The sequence below is a fragment of the Venturia canescens genome, chromosome 6 (genome assembly GCF_019457755.1).
Source record: "Venturia canescens isolate UGA chromosome 6, ASM1945775v1, whole genome shotgun sequence".
Lineage (NCBI taxonomy): Eukaryota > Metazoa > Arthropoda > Insecta > Hymenoptera > Ichneumonidae > Venturia > Venturia canescens.
Window position 1 is genome coordinate 6,164,088 of NC_057426.1, and position 19,560 is coordinate 6,183,647.

The following is a 19,560-nucleotide window of genomic DNA, read 5'->3' on the forward strand; positions in this document are numbered from 1 at the left end:
TTATGTGTCCATAAACTTGGAACAGCAACAGCAGCATCGAACGACGCGGATTCGAAGGAAAACTCTTTATCAGACTTCGTTCTCGTTTTAATTATTCCCACCTGATTTTCAATTATCCTCCCCCACCGTTTTATGCTGAATTTTAGCACTTGAGGTAATCCTTTCGCACGAGCGCATTTTTTCGTGGCGCAAACTAGGCCACTCGAAATTTGGACTAATTCCTAACCTCTGAGAAGTCACGGTCGCATGAAAAAAGCTTCTGATTCTGCCATTTTTCCAACTTCTATCGTTGATATCTCTTTCAAGCATTCGGCAACCTTTTTAGAATTTTTTTTTTTTTACAAATTTAGAATTATTTTATAGAAATGTAGTGATGATGGAATATCCACAAGCTCCCGTATAAATTTTACGGTTTTTGACGCTTTAATTCTTTGTGTAGAATATTCGGGTTCGTGAAAGGAGTAAATGAAAGTAACATTAAGTAGTAAATGTAAAGAAAAGTCTTTTAGATTCGATTCGTTGGAGTGACAAAATGATAATGTTGTTAAAGCCACGTCTGAGGAAAAAAACCACTTTGAAGGAGTCGTTCAAGGGATGTCAACGCAGAAGCCAGAATCCAACCGGAAAAAGGAGAGTACAACGAACATTTTTTTCGAACTCTTCCGAGGGAGAGGCGATACTGCAGCAATAACGATTGATCGAATATATTTGACAGCTCCGAGTGGAGTGGATTCCGCTGGAGCATAAGCGTCGTTGATCGGCAATGATTCGGTCTTAATGGGTTGGAAATCGCAGAGAAGAGACAAAACGTATTTCGAGGCTGCTCAATCAGGCTTTAATGAAGTTGGAAAGTGTCGGAAGTAGACTGCGAATAGAGAAAGTGTCCTCGCAGCCTAATAGGCGGAGGGGCTCCATGACCGTAAATCGTGAATTTTTAATCGCGTACAGCCTGCGAAGAATCGCGGGAGATGAGCAGCCCCCTAGTTTATAATGCAACGAAAATTTAACGGCGTAAAAGAGAAAATATCGGAGAGTGATAACGCGAGGAGGCGAAACTGTGCGGAGAGAGAAAGACCGAGAGAAAAATATCAACAGAGCGAGCTCCAGAGCTGCAGGCCGACGGAAATAGAGAGCGCGATATACAGCGACGTTATCATGTATTCCTTGAGCGTTCGAGAGACACGAGATCCTCTCCCACGGGGACCTATTAGCCGGAGTGACATTGTGTCACGATAGGATTAGAGACCCTATGCGGTTTTGATGAGATCGTGCCATTCGGATAATTACCCAGCGATCCACTTTGTGAGCTGTCAGACCTTGCACCGAGTTCGCTCAATTCGCATCGCATTATACATTACGATTGCACACTGATATATTCACATACAGACCCGCGTGCGAGGAGATATGGATTTGGAGATTACGCGTGAATTCGCACGCGGAACTGCTCGCAAAAACGTCCGAATTATTTCAGTCTTACACGGCGAGACTTTTATACGAATATTTCGGATGAATTTGCTAGAAAAATTTGCTATGTTTTATAGCAGTGCTGTTCTACATCGCCATTCTATTACATTTCACCAAAGTGCATAGTAATTTTGATCCCGACAACAATTCTCTCAAATTTTACTGTGCACGGCAGGCAACATTTATGTCTGCGACATTCTTACATCGAACGATGTATCGATATCTCGATGTCACTCGTGTCTTCGGCGAAATGTTAAAAATTGGTGAATTGGACTGGACAAATTGCTTGAAATTTTACCATGTGCCACTGGTTAATTTTCATGTTTATACTCGCAACGCCTCATATAATTGGTGGGCGTATGAATTTTGCTATGTTATTGAGGAAAATTCAGTGCGGTGAAAGGGAAAATACGAAACTATGTAACTTTTCGTATAGCACAGAGAAACGACTGCTATGTTATCTCCTAAATTGTCATCAAATCATTTCATTATTTACTATGTTTTTTATCAAAATTCGCTCGGTGTTCATTTTTGATATAGTACAGCGCGTTATTTACTATGAACTGTGGTAATGGTTCCCCAAACTTTCGTATTATTTGACATACTCTGTAGCGATTATTATTATAATATCGATGTGGTCGGACGTTACTATAAAAACATAGTAATTTTTGCTATAAAAGTCTCTCCGTGTACGGCTCGTAGCGTTCGTACTTTATGGGAGAGTAATTTCGTCTCATTTCACGACGCAGGTTGTAGGACTACAAATTAAAAATTCGGCAGAAAACAAAGTTGGAGAATAACTGGAATAATTGGAGGGCTTTTTTTTTACATCGTTTCGTTGGACTCCAACGTCGCAAACTTCAGCGTCATAGATGCGGGTATTTGAAAAGTAAGAAAATTCTACCGAGAGGGTCCAGTCGCTTTTTTTAGCTAAATATGAATAATTGAGTGGTGGAAATTTCTGGATGAGCTGTAAGAGATTCAATCGACGGAATGCGTTCCCTCCTATATTCATGTTTTACGAGCTTATGGATTTGTCTGTGGGATAACGGCAAAAAGCGAGAGGTTGGTGGGGCGAGGGGGCTTTGATGTGTATTGGTTGCGTGGGAGTGCACGAGAGAGGACTCGAAGAGGTGAGGGCCTCGGTACAGTCAGAGTCCGCTTTCTGCGGTATTGATTACAGCTTCCTATCCCCAGGTACAGCAGCACGGTGGCAGGGTCAAATCCCACTCTTCCTCTCATCTCCTTCTTTCCTCTTGCCACCCTCCGCCATTACTGCCTCTCTTCGTGTTCGCGTGTGTGTGTGTGTTTACCTTCGACTCGGCATTAAGCTCACCTTTTCATCCGGCTCTGCCGTTAAACATCGTCGTCGCTATACCAGGCGACGCATTCATGAAAGCTTCTCGGATCGCAGTCTTCTTCTATTCAGTCGAATAAACGCCGTCAACTATCCTTTTTCTGTGTTGGGACAGATTTTCACGGGGAAAATTCGGCAGCGTCACGCCCTCTGTGTTTCGATGTTTTTGGAAATTGTATTTTCTCTGGGAGCATCCCGAAAGTGGCATTTTAACCTCGTAACCAATTCGCCTCGTCTCACTTTTCACTTCTTATTCATCTTTCTCTGTGCCCGACTCTGTCACGATAATGTATTTATTAAATTTCTTCAACTCCGCGACGAATTAACCCTCGCGAGGACAAATTTCGTACACGAACTCTTGTCTTCGATTTTTTGCCGAGTGAAACCGCTCTCCTATGCTGTCAGGCGTGATTTTTCTCATCACTCACCGACCATCCAAACCAAGAAGTTGTTTGTACATCTATATCCACCCGAGTCCGATTGAACTCTGAGTTATCAAACAAAAACACCAAAATGCTGACGGAAAGTTTTCACGAGCACACTCGCCCCCCCCCCCCCCCCCCAAACCTCTCTCTCCCGAACGGTAGTTTTGGGGGATCGAAAATGGAATCAAACACATAACGCACATTGTTGAAAAATTATTCTCTGCTAGGCTACAGATCTCTAGATAATTAATATGAAAGAGAAAAAAAATAGAAAATCCGTGAAATCTTGAGATCTTTAAAAAATGGTGGTTAACCAAATATCGTAAAATTCATTTTCGGAGATTGAAAAAAACGCTCCAAGCGCCCTACTCTTGCTGTAAAGAGTTTAGCAGCGTCTCGTCTTCGACGCCATAGTGTACGTACTTTTCTCGCATGACAACCGCGACTCTAAAACGTCGTTACACAAAGTGCTAACGCATTGTTATTTTGCTTTCGTCCTGTAGATTGAATTGTAGAAGAGAGCATCAAAGCGACGTCACGCCACCGCGGCGTGGAATTTTGTATTCCGGCCTCGCATTTGATGCGACAGGTATCTTTCTAACCTCACTTTTTTGTGTCAGCGACGATACAAGGACGATTTAGCCCTTGAGAGCGAAGGGGAGCGTTGACAAACACTTGGCAAAATGTTGCCTCCTCGTTCTCTCGTTCTTCACCTGCCCTCTTTCCTTTCCTTGCCTTTCCTCCTTCAGCTCTTTTCTCTCAGGCGAAACTAAGTTGTGCGTTGTCTTTGCTTTCTGTGATGGCTGTAAAGTAGTGAGATCAACGTCGTCGACGTCGTTTCGTTGTCATCGTGCCGGGGTGGCATGTTGTGTTGTGGTGAGGCAGTCGTGTCAACCGTTCCCTTTGTTTTCCATGTACGATGCGACGAAAGGAAAGGAGCTTTGTTCGAGAGATCTTCATTCCCTCGGTTTCTCTTTCTCCCCCTTTCTAGCCTCGAGGATTTTCCACAGAAATAGAAGCTCTTTCTAACAGGACATTTAGTCGAGTCACGAAAGATTCGAATTGAAAATTTATAACGACGCAACAACTCCGATGTATAACAAGCAAGTTGCGTCTAGCGACTTGCTAACGAAAAACTCTTTTCCAATATCTGCCTGTCTTGTTAGGTAAATCGATCGATGTCGTCCGGCCTGTTACGCGACACTTTTCATCCTGTTTCCTTGCATCTTTAAATATTTTAAGTTTCAATTTCATCCATATTGACGATTGACCCCAAACGCAATGAACGGGGGAACCGTTGCCGGTCCAAAATGCAGGGTTATACCCACACTCGATAGAACTGCTGGGTGTGAATCGCCAAAAAAAGTAGAGTGACATAAAAGAGGGGAACATTGGAAAAAAAAAAGAATTTCGGTTTATTTACAATCTACGAAACGCGAAGGCAGCTCCATACAAAAGTAATTCGTACATTTTCACTTCGCACTGCGCGTTAATAGTCTCTAAATCATTTCGCTCCGCATACAAACAGCAGGAAGGTGAACTAGCCGTTCGCAATGGCACACACGCGTACATAAAATCGAGACGCCAAGCCCGCGCGGTGTACAAGGAGAATAAACAAATAACTGGGTAAAAAAGGTCGAACGAATGAATATAAATAAGCGAAATAAAACAGCGAGGAGGGAAGCACGAGTTGGGGGAGCGAATAATGAAAAATTTATCGAGAAAATTCGATAGCAATAAATGGAAGTGTGTATCGATGGGGAGCAGGTGGATTCTTTGGGCAGCGATCGAGCGCAATTGACCAAGTTCAACACACGAGAAAAATGTAACGTTCTAGGGAATTTCACATTTCACTATATCCTTGTGTGTAAACCTTTATATACGAATTGGTAAACCGCCACCCTTCTCTCACTTATGTATGTGTTTATATCTGTATAGAGGCGAAAAAGAGGACCGACGTGTATGTACGGATTCGCAGCTGCGCCAGTCTGGAGTCTGTATATTTGATGTCACACAGCCGCGTCCCTCTCGCGTCTCGCTATATCACCGTCGGCATATCTCGCTTCCTCCTACTTTAGCTAGTCGTTTCATCGCGCTTCGTTTGCATGGAAGTGAGAGGTGAGGTTGAACCCTGACCTATTCGACTAAAACGCCGGTGCGAGTTCGTTTCGTTGGGTGGGGTGCGCGATGCACCTGAAATATTCAGCTGCCGGTGGGTTCCAACTTTTGTCTAACTATGTGCTCGCTCTGCTCAGCGCGCGCGAGTTTCTATTTTTCGTCTTCCTGCATCTCGTGTTTAGTTAAATATCGTTTTTCAAACTCCATGATTCTTTATGTATTTACTATTTTTCGTCACCCATTTTATCGTGATTAATAACGTCCCGCTCGTTCTCACTCCGTCGGGGTTCTTCACTCGCGCCAGCAAAAAGCCGAGGGCAGCCCGTTTTATCAAGCTTAACGCGGATCTGAAACTCTCCTCAAAGCACCCCATGCTCGATGTCAGAATGATCGAAAATACGTGTACCGCCTCGTCACGTGCTTTTTTAGAGACACTAAAAATTCCTAAATATCGCGAAGCTCTGTCAATCGGGGGAAAGAAATGCGTCGACTTTCCGCGAGTATTCAATTCGTTTATCGATGTTACGTGAGAGAGCAAAAAATCAGCATTGTACAAAGTCACCAATTATTTTTATTCGTGACCATTGAAACAGCTCGAAGAAAAAACGGAAAGTCGATTTTTCAACAAAGTTTCAAAGACTCGACATTTTTTTTCTTCTGCAAACATCAAAACGAGCGATTTTTCGTCTACTCTTGTAACACGATGTCTAAACAACGGAAACGAAGCTTGATGACGCAGTTTGAAGTATTCAACGAATATGCAGCTTCGCCCGGTCCAGCTCGCAACATTTTTTCATTCGACATTATTTTTTATCCTTCCTCCATGGACCCGAAAAAATGGCAAAACTTGCATGTAAATCCATTAAAAAAAAACGCTCGCGACTGTTGGGTTATGACATACATAATGTCGCTGGATATGCGCTGCGAGGGTTAAAAAAGTAGATTTCCTACGGGCGAGTCCTACTGCCGCTGCTGTTGAGCTTAATTCCCAGATCTCCCAGATTCAGAGAGCTATAAACCTACACGCAACGCCCACGTCTGGCCTGGCACCGTTTCTATCCCACCGAGAGCCGCTCTCTCTTCTCCGTGCTTCTCTACCTTTACCTCGTTCTCTCTCAAGCTTTCCACTGTTCGGTGCTTTTTACATTACGTTTTTCCGATCGCACGTACGTTCTCTCTTCCTCGTACGCCTTGTTCGTTCGACCGAACCCTAATTCCTCTCCATTTCTTTCTACCTCTTGTTGCTATCCCTCCTCCTCCTCCTTCCTCTCGACCTCTGTGTGTCCGATCGTTTTATATACGTACCGATGCGTCTAATCCGCCGTTCGATATACGAACGAACGAGAAAAAGAAAACAACACACCTCGAGAGCATCAATGTTTGACAAAAACAAACAGAAAAAGCACACACACGCGCCATTTGAAATTGCTGTTTAAAGCGGAAGAACGAGAATATTTTTCATACGAAAATCAATGCAACGCTTTGTACTTACTCGACTATTGGGATCTGACAAAATTTGTGAGACATCCGGCGTTGAATTTTCAAACTATAACCGGGGTGCATTGCTCATTAATACATATCAATTAACATTAGTCTTTTTGCGCAAAATTAAACAAAAAATGAAAGTGGTTGCGTTTACACCTCGCGAAAAATTTTAAAAAATAAAAAAATAAAATAACAAAAAGAGAAAAAAAAGAAGTTTCGATGACTAGAAGTTGGACCGGACCATCAGCAAATATCACTTATTGGTAAAACTAGCATTATTTATCCTGAATATTTATAAGAAATGCTATATTTACACGATGAGCTACACACGGATCTAACACGGCGATTGCACCCCCGTTTGTGCCATATTAAATGTAGGCCACGCCTCCATGTCAGATCTCAAATTCGTGACATTCGTCACAGACAAAAAAGATTCTTCAAATTTTAGGATATAAATCAATTTTAGTTTATAACGAGGCAATGCTTTCATCCTTTTCGGATGTTTTTCCTCGTGACCGTTTCTCGAAAAAAGACGTGCGAGTGGACTATCGTGTATGCAACGTGAAATGGCGTTTATTCGAAAACGGTCCGTTGCTTATTATCGAAAAAAACCGTATGCGAATATTCGATTGGTATTTATTGCAAAATATTTCATCGCAACTTCATCGAATTCTCACTGGGAGATCGTGGTGACGAAAATTAAAGTATTTTTCGATGTCAAATTAACAAAAAAAAACCGAATTAAATCGGACTGGTGAGCTGCGAAGCTGATTTTGATAACTTGGGAAAAAAGCAAAACATAATCGACTCAACAAATTCGTCCAATTCCATGTTTTTTGTCAGTCGCTATGATCCGCGAGAACTCTTCAAGAACTTGGGATTGATCCGGGTGACGTTTGACGAAATTGAACTTCAGGATGCTTGCCGAGGCGAATTAATTTCATGTCAGAAATTCCTAGTGCTACGCATGAAACATCAACACTCGAGCAAACGTTTATCCAACGTTAAGATATGTTTATGCTTGTACCGATATGTAAATTCCACACGATTTTGAGTGTATTGAACTTGGATCGGATGAAAGTATGTGTGGGTACAATTTACCTTGTAAATCTAGAGCGATATTGATGATTAACCCGATGGTAACTTAATAGGGTTGCCTCTGAACTCAATTGCTTGTGACCTCGTCAGCACACGTCCTCCGTATACGGAGACGAGACAACTTGTGACACCTGCATTTGCGAGGCTCCACACTCCCGTGAAACTTACGATGCGTTTTTATACGATTAAAAATTCGAATAAACTTTGCGAGATTTTTTCGAACGTTGGAACAAAAACTGTGATCGGAAAATCGTACGGAGGCAAAGGAATCTCAATTATTAGAACGACTCGGATTCCCAGCAATTCGTGAGCTTCGAAGTTTCGAAAGCTTTTTTCATTGCTTGACCAAAACATCCTGAATAATTTTCTTTTGTTTGCGATTTCGATAAAATCACTTGTAAAAATAAACAATCGTGCACGATTTTCTGATCAATTGAATACCGTCGGGTTTTGTAAAAATACGATGATTCGAAAGGAAATTCAAAATAGTTTTTTGAGAGCGTGAACGAAATGAATGAATTTTCCAGCAGGAATATTCAATGCATTGAAGAATCAGGAGCTTCAATTAAAAGTGCAGAAGCGACGAATCTCAGAAAAAATTGGATTTTATAGAAACGAAGGCGTATCTGCGCTCACGGGAAACATTTATTGCGGCGCCGCCTAGCGGCGCAGAGGCGAACCCGTTCAGGGAAAAGCCTGACGATGAAAATAAAACGGTTTCCGATAGTTTCGTCGAAAAGAGAGGACCCGGCAAACGGAGAATTTCCGGTTGAACGTGCCACACCGCATGTTTGAAATGGAAAATTTTTGTAATTCTTCGGTTCTTTGTGTAATCGCACAGGGATACGCGAGTTCAGTGGCAGCAATGAAAAAGACCGTAAGCAGCACGAAAGCTCGGGGAGTCTGTTATTTAAGCCATGCCCGAGTTTTCATGCGCCTCGTCGAAAATATCGAGGTCAAATGCGAAACCTCCCACTCTCGCTCTCTCTCGTATGCAGCTCCGAACCGGCGGAGTTGCAGTTACTCTCCGAATGATCGATAGCCGCGGCTCGTTTCCCCGAAACGGAAAACGAGCCCGACTCTCTATTCCCGCTCTCTCTCTCTCTCTCGCTCGCTCTCACGCTATTGCACATTAATGATAAATCGTATACAATGTCGGAAACTAAAGAACGATCAGAAACGCTTGAACCTGGACGAGAAATATTCCACCAGTGTGCAGAGGATCTCGCACAGGCCAATGATAAATGAATGATTCAACGTAATTTTCGTCCGACCATCGCTCTCGTATGTACCTCGTGAGTGGAGCTATATCGGCTGGATCGATTCGATCGAGAGCTGCGATGGTATTCAGTATTGAGAAGAGCCACGCGGGGAAGCTGAGAAATAATGAGAAGATTTGAAAAATCTGCGAGGTTATTCGATTGGAATCTGATTATCGACGTTAAATCGAAATCCCATTTCAATTTGCGCTTTTTGTTGTTGTTGTTGTTGTTGTTGTTGTTGTTGTTGTTGTTGTGGAAAGTAAAAAATCAAATTGGCGAGTGAACCTCCGCTCTTCAATAATTGAACTTGATAATTCCACGGGCGAATACTTCGGGCATAATTCTGCAGCAGCAGCAGCAGCAGCAGCAGCAGCATCGAGAAATATTTCAGAAACACGAACGTCGGAGGGAAATTTTCTTGGGGGAATTGAAAATTCCATAAAGTTTTTAATCTTCCTGTTAATTCTCTGGAAACTCGGGCTCTCGATGCGCCCATGATCTGCGTAGTTGAAAAGTTTCAGCAGGACCGATTGAACGATCTAAAAGTTGGGGGATTCGTGCACGACTCCAATTTGGTACGTCGAGGTTCTCATATTATCTCAAGACTCGGTGAATTCACTTTAAATCTGAGGCCACATCGTTTCCCAAGGTAAAAGTTGCTCGTGCGATTAAGGATTCTTTGGTATTGGCAAAAAATACAATTCTCTTTAAAAGAAATTTGCAACGTTTCATTTCCCTTATAAGAAGTATTCTCGTCATTCGAACTCGCAAAGATTCTGTCTCGTCGCTGAAGAGATTCGTGAACAAGCTCGGAGCTTCCAGTTAATTCTTCAAGCTACTTTTATCCACGAAATTCTCCTGTTTGTTATCCACCAAGACACACTAAATTTATGACAGTTTTATTATGAGTTATGCCAGGATCGGAGGATGTGCTCGCGAGGATTATTCGTGGAAGCGAGTTAACGAGCGTCTGCATAAACTATACCGCATAACTAAGAAGTAAACATATTCGTACATACATTTCCACATGGAAATAAACAAATATGTGTTTGTGGAGACGAGACGAAATGTTCGGGTTAGTTGAGCTGCTGAATTCCCGGATACAAAACGTCTGAGATAAGACAAGAACAACGCTCCGGCAGATGAAGGATAACCAGAAATAAGGCCATACAACCCTCTACAGTGTCTGGGCATCGAAACACACTTGTAGGTCATACGGTCACCGATCAAATGCTCATTACTTTTGACTCAGTACTCAGTATTTTCGTTTTTTAGTCGAATTCTATTCTGTCAAAATGAAATTTGTCGGTTCCTGAATAATTGAGGATCTTTCGGCTCCCCAGGAGGGTATTTTTCGGGATTTTATATCCGCTGGTAAGGTTCGTAATGATCGATGATGAAAAATTCGGAAAAAACTGTCCAAACCTCGTCGCGTGAAGAAAAATAATAGAGAAATTAAAAATCGATCGAAATCTTGAGTAAATCATGAAAAGTACGAACGAACGAATGATCGAAGGCGAATTTTCGACTTTTTGAAATTGTGAACCTCCCGAGCGGATTTCCAATCGGTCTTTATTCACACGCCAAGAACGGAACTTCCGAGTGAAATGAAACGTCAAAGAAATTTTTATTGATAAAAATAATGAAGGAACGTTAAAATCGTGTTTTGAAGCTTTACAGAAAGAAAAATGAGTTTTTTTTCTCCAGCAGTTGTATAGAAACCTTCGACCCAAAAGCCGAGACATGCGACGCGAAGCAGAGCGATGCAGGAGCAAAGTAAAACAATTTGGAACGTTAAGATCGTGAGAGATGCGCAGATGACGAGGGACTTTGAAAAGTGGTTTTTGATAATCCATAGATAACCGGAAAATCATCAGAGAGTTGGCAGAAGCGGTATTTGGCGGTGATGTTGTGAATAGGGATTTGAGGAAATCGAGAGGGGTTGGTGACCCGAGCGAAATTAGCTAAACTTGAGACAGTAACGAACCAACCGGGAGAGCTGGATGAAGAGACGAAAGGGAGGAACGAGAACAAGAGCAAAACTGAAGGTTCGAGGGGGAGGGGAGCTAAGGGTGAAGGCGAGAAGGCAGAAATGGAGTTGAGACCAGCAGAGCGACGGTGCAAGATATCAAAACGACTAAGCTGTTATGTTCACGCTGGTTTTCCTCGTAAATATATATACGTCGAGCATATATAGGTCATTTAATAGCCGAATACCATTCGAGAGAACAAGATGAGGAATCTGGATTGCTGCGAACGAGAACGAGGTAAACTCGTGAGGGAGAGAAAGAGAGAGAGAGCGACTAGACTCCACCAACTTGCAAAGTCACTTAAGAGGAATTTACATTTAGCCTGTCTCTCTTGTCGGAGGTTCTCTCTGATGCTCCTGCTGCTACTCCGTAGTCTTCACTATATTGTACAGTCCTTAGAAACCTAATGCTGATGATGATCAGCCTCGAGTCTGCTGCACACCTTTGCCAAAGATAAATCAGGACCATTACATTCTCCCAATCATTCTCAAACTCGAATCCATCATCGCTGTATGATTTTAGATATGAAAGTGCCAGTAAATCTTCATTCCAAGTCGGTTCGTGTTCAAGTAAGACGATTACTTTCCTCCAAATTTAACGTTATTGTGAACGAAGCAATCTATTTTTTCCCGAACTCGAATGATTTTATTGGAAATCTTGAAAATTTATAAATCGATCCATTCCATGAACGAATTTCTGTTCTGGAGATAATTTTTTTTCACAACTTTCTCCATTTCTAATGGAAATTTACAATGATCGATTCGCATTGCCCCGAGCAAAAGTGCTTCTAAATTTGAGTTTATAATTTGGAAATTTTGACGTTTGTCATTAGAGTCGTTAATCCGAAAGTACAACTTTGTACGATCCTGAAAAGTTTCGCTTCGCGTTAATTTTCACGTTCAAAGTCCAGCAAAAATGTGTGGTTACTTCGTACTTTCGTAGCGAAAATTCGATTGTAGGCCAACGATTCGAATTCCTTTGCAATATTGTGCAAAATAAAAAATCGAAGGGATTAACGCATGATTTCGAATAATTAAGCTATTTCTTTAATGTACGTCGATTAAATGGATAGCCTTTTATCGAAATCCTCTTCGACGAGAGTAAAAACGAGGGTAAAGCTACAGCTCGAATACACGTGCAATCGTTAAAGCTTTGGGAGACCGCACACGCGGGAGTTTTGGATAATATTCTCTGTATGTATATAGATACAAATGTATATACCGCGACGAAATGTTCATTCGCGTATAGTGGTTTCGACATCGATAGAATAAAGTGCCTGTCCGTACACACAAGCGTACGTATATATTCGTGCTACTAACACGACTATTAACGTGGTTGGCCTCGATATCCCATAAAATTGTGTACGTAGCAAATACGCTCAATTCCCGAGATTGGCTCGAATTGGAATTGGAAATGAAATTTGTTAGAGACCAAAAGCGCGTAATACTTCAACGAACTTGCCGAGTGTAGCGCAGACACGAAGCTTTCTCACGAGGAGAGAAACGATCGTTTCTCGCCAGCTTTCTCCCTCTCTCTCTTGCTTTTTCTCTCGGAAAGCCGAGACGATGAACCTTTATAAATTCAACTTAGTCATCCTGGAATGGTACACTTTTGCTCGTTTTCGTTTGGAGGGGCGATTTTAAAAACTGTTCCGAGGTTAACCTGGTGAATATTTCGTTAAATTCTATTTCTTTGATTTTTATTCAGTTCTGAATTGAGACGACTAGGGTCTCGAAAAAAAAATGCCTCTCTGTGATCGATCGGGGAGCCATCGATGAACGGTCACCCATCCAGGTATTGGCCACGCCCGAGGCTCGCAACTCGCAAGTAATCGATTGGTGCTGGCAAAACTGCAGTGAGAATTTCCCAATCAGCGTTTCAATTTCATTTTCAATTAAATTTAATCGAATATTGAATTGTAAAGAAAAATTGAAACGAGCAAAAAAATCATCGAAATAAAAAATAAAAATTCGAATAAAATGGAGTTTTTTTTTGTGATTCCCTTCCCTTCGTTATTCACTCCTTCGTAACATGAAATATCGTTGCATATATAATTGCAAGAGAATTAAAATGTCCAAGAATCGCAATCACTTTGACAAATCTCTTTTCCCAACTGCTCGTTCATTAATTCAAAAATTTCAGTAAAATATACCAGAGAAAAGGTCTTTACGTCAACTTCTATGACAGGTTGAAGCGAAAGCTTCGTAATAGTATGAAAAATGTAATTCTCCGTTTAGAATCCATTTTCGAAAGCACCAAGTTCCAAATTTCTGACGAGATTCCATTACATAATGTTTCAATTGTTTAAAACTTGATGGACAAATGAATTTGCGGGAATGTGTTAGCATTATTCGTTATTTCGGAGAAGCGGACCTTTTGATAACTCGGTTTCTCCAAACACATGAATTTATAATCGACGATACAGCAGAGTCTCGTACGGGTAGATTCGAAGAGCTCATGTCGAAGTCGTGGAAACGAATTATCCGGAGTTAGGTAACAATGTATACGTAAAATCTAGCTTGTACGTTGCCCACTCGGTTCGCACAGATTTCCATTTAACACGTAGACATAGAAAGCGAGTACACATGCTCTCTTATATCAGACAACATACCACAGTCCTTCTCTATCTCTGGCGAATAAATTTCGTTACCACGTGTCTATGTATAAGTCAAAAGGACCGAGAGCAATGGTGAAACAACCTTAGGACATTTCCTATGTATGAGGAAACACTCTCACATCATGTTCCGGTAGACAATGCCCTGTAAAGTACACACAATTCATAATTTACGAAAATATACCTTCTCCCCCCTCCTCCTCTCGACAGAACAGACGAGAAGCCCCAATTCTCCTAGTCTGTGCATCTATTCAACTATTTCTACGAAAGATCCGAAGCACTCGCTCCATTTACAACGTGGAGATATAAATTTTAAGGGAACCTCGTCGTCTCGAGCTATCGAGATCGACGATTGCTCGAGACGAAAACTGTTGATCTTTATTTTTTGCTAGTCTCAAAATATGCTCAATTATGATTGTTGGTAAAAAATAATCTAGAAAAATCAAGCTAAATTTTGCTGTCATTAAAAGCAAGAAAACGGTCACTCTGATCTATTGCGAATGAATGTTTTTATCCGCAATGCCTTGAAGAAGGTCCCTTGCACTTACTTGCCTAGAATATTTACAATAGTCATAAGGAGTTGAGACGAAGATCCAAATGTAGCATGTTCCTCATTTTTATTGATTTCACATACTTTCTTAAAAATAGGGAAACGCTGTTTAATGATGAGCAGCAGCAGCCTTTCTCATTTGGACGAGGATGTTTCCTAGCTCCTCACGCTTCCTCTTAGCACGAATGTGGGTTCCCAGCTGTTAATGAACAATGATTGTACATTTTGAGACTAAATGGTTGAAAACCAATTATAAATGAGAGAGGAAATCGAAAATTCGTTGTAAAAACGTTTTTCATCTCCACAACGAATATCCATCAACCATTTAGTAATTCTGATTACACACTATCTGTCACTAAATCTAGGGGTCAAAATTTTCAGTCTATAAAATCTATAGGAAATTGGCCAAATTAAAAAAAAAAAGGACATTATCTCACTTGCGATCAGATAAATGTCTCTTTTCGATATTTTTCTAAATTCGGGATCAAATATTTGTTTACACATGGATAGACCATTATTAAGAAGCTAGGATTTAAAGCATGAAAATATTCATGGGTGAAAATATTTTTCTGCAGATTATTTTAATGGTGAAACTCAGAAAATCGGATGTTCTGGTGGAAAAAAGTTACATCCAACCTCTCTCATAAGGGTTCGTTTTCCCACTGTACGAAAAACTCTATGACAATTTAAAAATAGATTTAACTCAATTCAAACAATTTAATATTGAGTTTGCAAGTTACATAAGACGTAACATTACAAATTTGTATTTCTAATGATCTGTTTTAGTGTTTTATTACTCAATTTCATTTAAATAACTACAACATACGCTAATTTTTATTCCCCACCTTTCCTTCATTCAGAATGAATTCAAACGATTACACGTTTTCAAGTTTGGTTGTGTCCAAAGCAACGATTATTTTTGTCTCAATTTGATCCAATAAAAATAACTTCTTTGTGCGTCAGTTCAGAGCTTGATCTTCATATTTTCACGACTAAATATTTACCAAATAAAATCCTGATCCATATCAGGAACTTCGTTTCGTAATGATAAAAAAAATACTCCATAATTGAAGCTTATTATTGTATACGAGTATCACTTTATGCTGACGAGAAAATAGATTTTGTTTCCAACCTTGTTCAGGATTTCACCTTAACAAAGTTGGATCTTATATTCGGCTTGTAAAAATTTGCTAAACAGTTCTCACCGCAAACGAGATATAAAACTACTTCAAGGATAAAATTGTCGACTCACCCTCCTCTTAAGGAACTTGAGTGCTCTCTTGTCCTTGGAAACTTTGAGCAACTCCATAGCGCGCTTTTCATAAGGAGCGTGACCTGTGACCTCACGAATAAGATCCCTGACGAATTTGCTGTGTTTCGTCAAACGCTGCGAACGAACAAGAAATTTTCAGTAAGAAAAATCGTAATAGCAATAAAATTTTTTGGACAGGTAATAAATTTAAGAGGATGGGTCAGTCGGTATATCGCAACCGTGAGTGCGAGAGAGATAGCTGCAAATTTCGAAATCAAAATTCTTTGACACAGTTTGACCGATTAAAAAAAGGCTTTGTCAGTCGATTTTTGCCATCGTTCTGCATAAGCTGACAGAGCCTTTTTTAATCGGTCAAACCGTGTCAGAGAATTTCAATTTCAAAAATTCCAAGTGAGGTTAGTCGACTGATCCATAAAAGTTGTTTGAAGATTCGATCAGAATGACATTGATTATGGACTGTCGTGACTCGAAATTTCGGGTTTAGCATTTCAGACTGTAAGACGATAATACCGAGCAGAAAAAATGTGATTTTAATTAAAATTTTCGAGTTGTAAAGTCTATTCCCTCGGGGAATAAGTAATGTTTGATAAATGAGTCAAAACGGCAGACTCGAAATTTGAAGGTTAGAATTCTATGACTTACCCCCTTCAGACGAGCAGGTCGGAGAGCAACGGTCTTTTCTTTTTCAGCTTTGTTTTTAGTGACACGAATTTTGGTGGTTTTGTGTCCTTTGTTGAGGCCAACGGCCAACTCGTATCTCGGAGCCATCCTGCAAATAAACACACGAAAACTAGGTTATGTATGATGCGTCAGAGTTACGACGAAAAAAGATGAGAACGCGATGAATAATACGAAATATTGCGTGGAATCGATCACATAAATAGTTTTTCAATCAAACGATAAAATTAAACCACTTTATTTATAAGGATTCCGGAATAATATGTGGATTATAGAACACAAACGAACCTTCGACGTTAAGGTACGCACGATGAAAGAAAGACGATCTGGTACGAGACTCACGCGCATCGACTTTTGCGCTGAAAACAAGTCAACTCGGGTGCGCAACGCCACCGCGGGAAATTCAAAATTTGGGACGCGCAGTTCAACGGTATTTCAAATTCTGTTTAAAGTTTTATAAGTTTTTATTTGCCAATACAAAAATTTTTGAATATTATATCAAGAATATCTTCAGTACTGACGTGGCCTGTAATTTTACCGAGTTCTCGCATTGCACTTCGTATTTTTTCAGCGGCTATCACCATGTCAAATTCTTCCTGAGAAATCATGTCCAAATAATCCAATAAATAATCCAAGCAATTTTTCAAATGGTTCCTGTATCGTGATTGACTTATGGTGGGATTTTCTCGCGACGGATTACCACATCTGGAAATCAATTCGTTATTGAATCTTTTTTTTTAATTATAGCTCGATGAGCCAAATTCATGCATTATATGAAATCTTATTATTCGTGATTGTGATCAGCACGATCGTTAAAACTATTTTCTTTGGTAATGAATGGTAATAAAAAAAAAATATTGAGAAGCTTAGTTGAAATCTCACATTTTGCAAAAATGTTCAGTCATGACATCAATCAACTTTTTCAACCCCTTCTCTTGAGCACAAGATATCATAGTAATTCCACGATTCTGCAGACTTTTTATGACTTGCTCATCAACGAGATCAGTTTTGTTGAAAACCATTAAAAATTTTTTAGAAAATCCTTCATCTTCCATTACAGAATCGTCTAATTGTAAGTCTTTAATATAATTATCAATGTATTGATCGATCGTTAGGCCACTTTTGCAGAAAACAGAAGCATCCATCAATATGATGATAAAATCAGCATTTTTGGCATAATCTTTAGCTCGCTTGATGCCCTCGATTTCGATAATGTCTTCGGTGGATTTTGCTACACCGGCAGTGTCCGCAAGAATCACAGGATATCCAGAAATGTTTGCATTCAGTTCGACAATGTCCCGAGTCGTGCCTGGGATTGGGGTAACAATTGCTGCGTTTCTCTGAACTAAAATATTTAACAAACTGCTTTTCCCGACATTGGGTTCTCCCATTATCACAGTTCGTACTCCATTACGCAAAATTTCACCTTTCCGACCATCTTTGAGATGTTCCGCAATGAGTTTACTTAACTTTTCCAATTCATTGTTACAATTTTCCAATACGTTGCTTTCAATGTTCTCCTCCTCACCAAAATCAATGTATGCCTCTATATTTGCCAAAGATTGAGACAAAACTGTGTGCCAATATTTATATAAATTGCTCAAACTCCCTGAGGCTTGAAGTAAAGCTTGCTTTCGCTGCTGTTCCGTTTCTGCGTGTATCAAATCAGCTAAACCTTCGACTTCTGTCAAATCTAATTTTCCATTGTAGAAAGCTCGCCTTGTAAATTCGCCTGGTGAAGCTGGTTCAAATTTTAGTTTAAATAGTGCCTCCATTATCCCGCTGAGTACTGCTGGGCCACCATGGACTTGAAATTCTACACTGTCTTCTCCAGTGAAAGAATTTGGACCTGAGGAGAATTGCTTTCAATGAATTCATTTGTCATTGGCAATCTATTTTCATAGCCGCAGACAATTTTTCATCATTTTGATGGGGAAAAATCATTGAATGAATAATTATAAAAACATTAAAGAAAAAATAATCCGTATTACAAACTGGTAATTTTTTTTTACTTTTTACCTGGAAACCATAAACATAATCCCCTGTCAATAACTTCTTTGGTCTCTGGATCAATTATTTGGCTTAGATGAGCTTTTCTTGGCTGAAGAGTTTTAACTTTGGTCATTTTTTCAATAGCTTTGGATGCTTTGCTGCCTGAAACTCTTATAACGGCTACTCCACATTTTCCTTGTCCTTGAATAAAAATAAAAATGCATGAGATTGAAGTTGCTCAATTTACAGTTGCTTGATGATATATTGGGGATTGTTAAAGTTCTAAAGGTTTTTGTGAACTAGTAAAGTGTACTAATCTCATTTTTTCAAATAGCAATAAAGGAATTTTGACATCGTCATTTTGTGAAAAAATTAATAATAGGATAGTAGTGTAGTGGAAGAACCATGTCTAGCAGCCGAATATCGTTCTTTTTCAATCATGAAAATGTTACGATAATTAATTCTTGATTTCTTAATTTTTTTACTTTTATTCCGATAAATACGTATTATTTCTATATAATTTACAAATGAAGTCCGCGAAATGCCAAATTGTCAAATAAATTCAAAACATAAAATTAATTCTAAAATCACCAGAGGATAGTGCGTATATTGTCGAGGCTGAAGTTCGTTCTTTCAGGAATGTCCCGCCAGTTTTCTCGTGAAGCGACGAGTGCGTGTTTATTCTTGCCAAGTGTCGTATAAAAACAGTTTCCCGCAATCTGATCATCGTTCGTTTCATATCACTCTTTTGGATATCGTTTTCGAGAATACTTTACAATAACCTAGTGGAATAAAAAATGCATGACGATCGAATAATGAATATAAAAAATCGACGAAAATCTCGCTACAGTGATCTTGTGCAAGAACATCATGGCGACTTTAAAGTTTTTCCCCTGTGTTAGCTTCTTCACCCTTCCATTTTCAGTTCATATTCGACAAGTTCCTATTCTTCTTCATTTCCAAAACGTGGAATGACCTTCATAATCTCCATCAATCTAATTATAAAACTCGTAATAAAATTATTACACCGAGACACTCGTTTATGCGAACTAACCTGCCGTTCTTTGTTTACGCGCATTGTTATCTCGGTTTTGGCGGCTCTTTGAAAGGGCCATTTTCATTCGAAAATTAAGCTTTCTTTTCGAATTGAAAATTGAAACCGATACGTACTACGCACCATTCAATGAATTTGATGATATATTCGATAAATACCG

The 19,560-nt window shown here is 40.0% G+C and overlaps 2 protein-coding genes across 2 annotated transcripts; both read right to left on the reverse strand.

Annotated features, from left to right (window-relative positions):
* Nucleotides 1–14,453: 14,453 nt before the first annotated feature.
* On the reverse strand, nt 14,454–16,763 carry RpL36 (ribosomal protein L36). Its single transcript, XM_043421178.1, has 4 exons — nt 16,643–16,763; nt 16,319–16,445; nt 15,656–15,790; nt 14,454–14,602 (listed from the first exon to the last, which is right to left on the reverse strand). The coding sequence occupies exons 2-4, from the start codon at nt 16,442–16,444 to the stop codon at nt 14,513–14,515; spliced, it is 351 nt and encodes a 116-aa protein (XP_043277113.1). The 5' UTR covers nt 16,445; nt 16,643–16,763; the 3' UTR covers nt 14,454–14,512.
* A 36-nt stretch (nt 16,764–16,799) lies between these two features.
* LOC122411996 (tRNA modification GTPase GTPBP3, mitochondrial) lies at nt 16,800–19,085 on the reverse strand. The gene is made up of 4 exons (XM_043421176.1): nt 18,938–19,085; nt 18,374–18,547; nt 17,237–18,203; nt 16,800–17,059 (listed from the first exon to the last, which is right to left on the reverse strand). The coding sequence occupies exons 1-4, from the start codon at nt 19,083–19,085 to the stop codon at nt 16,819–16,821; spliced, it is 1,530 nt and encodes a 509-aa protein (XP_043277111.1). The 3' UTR covers nt 16,800–16,818.
* Nucleotides 19,086–19,560: the final 475 nt, after the last annotated feature.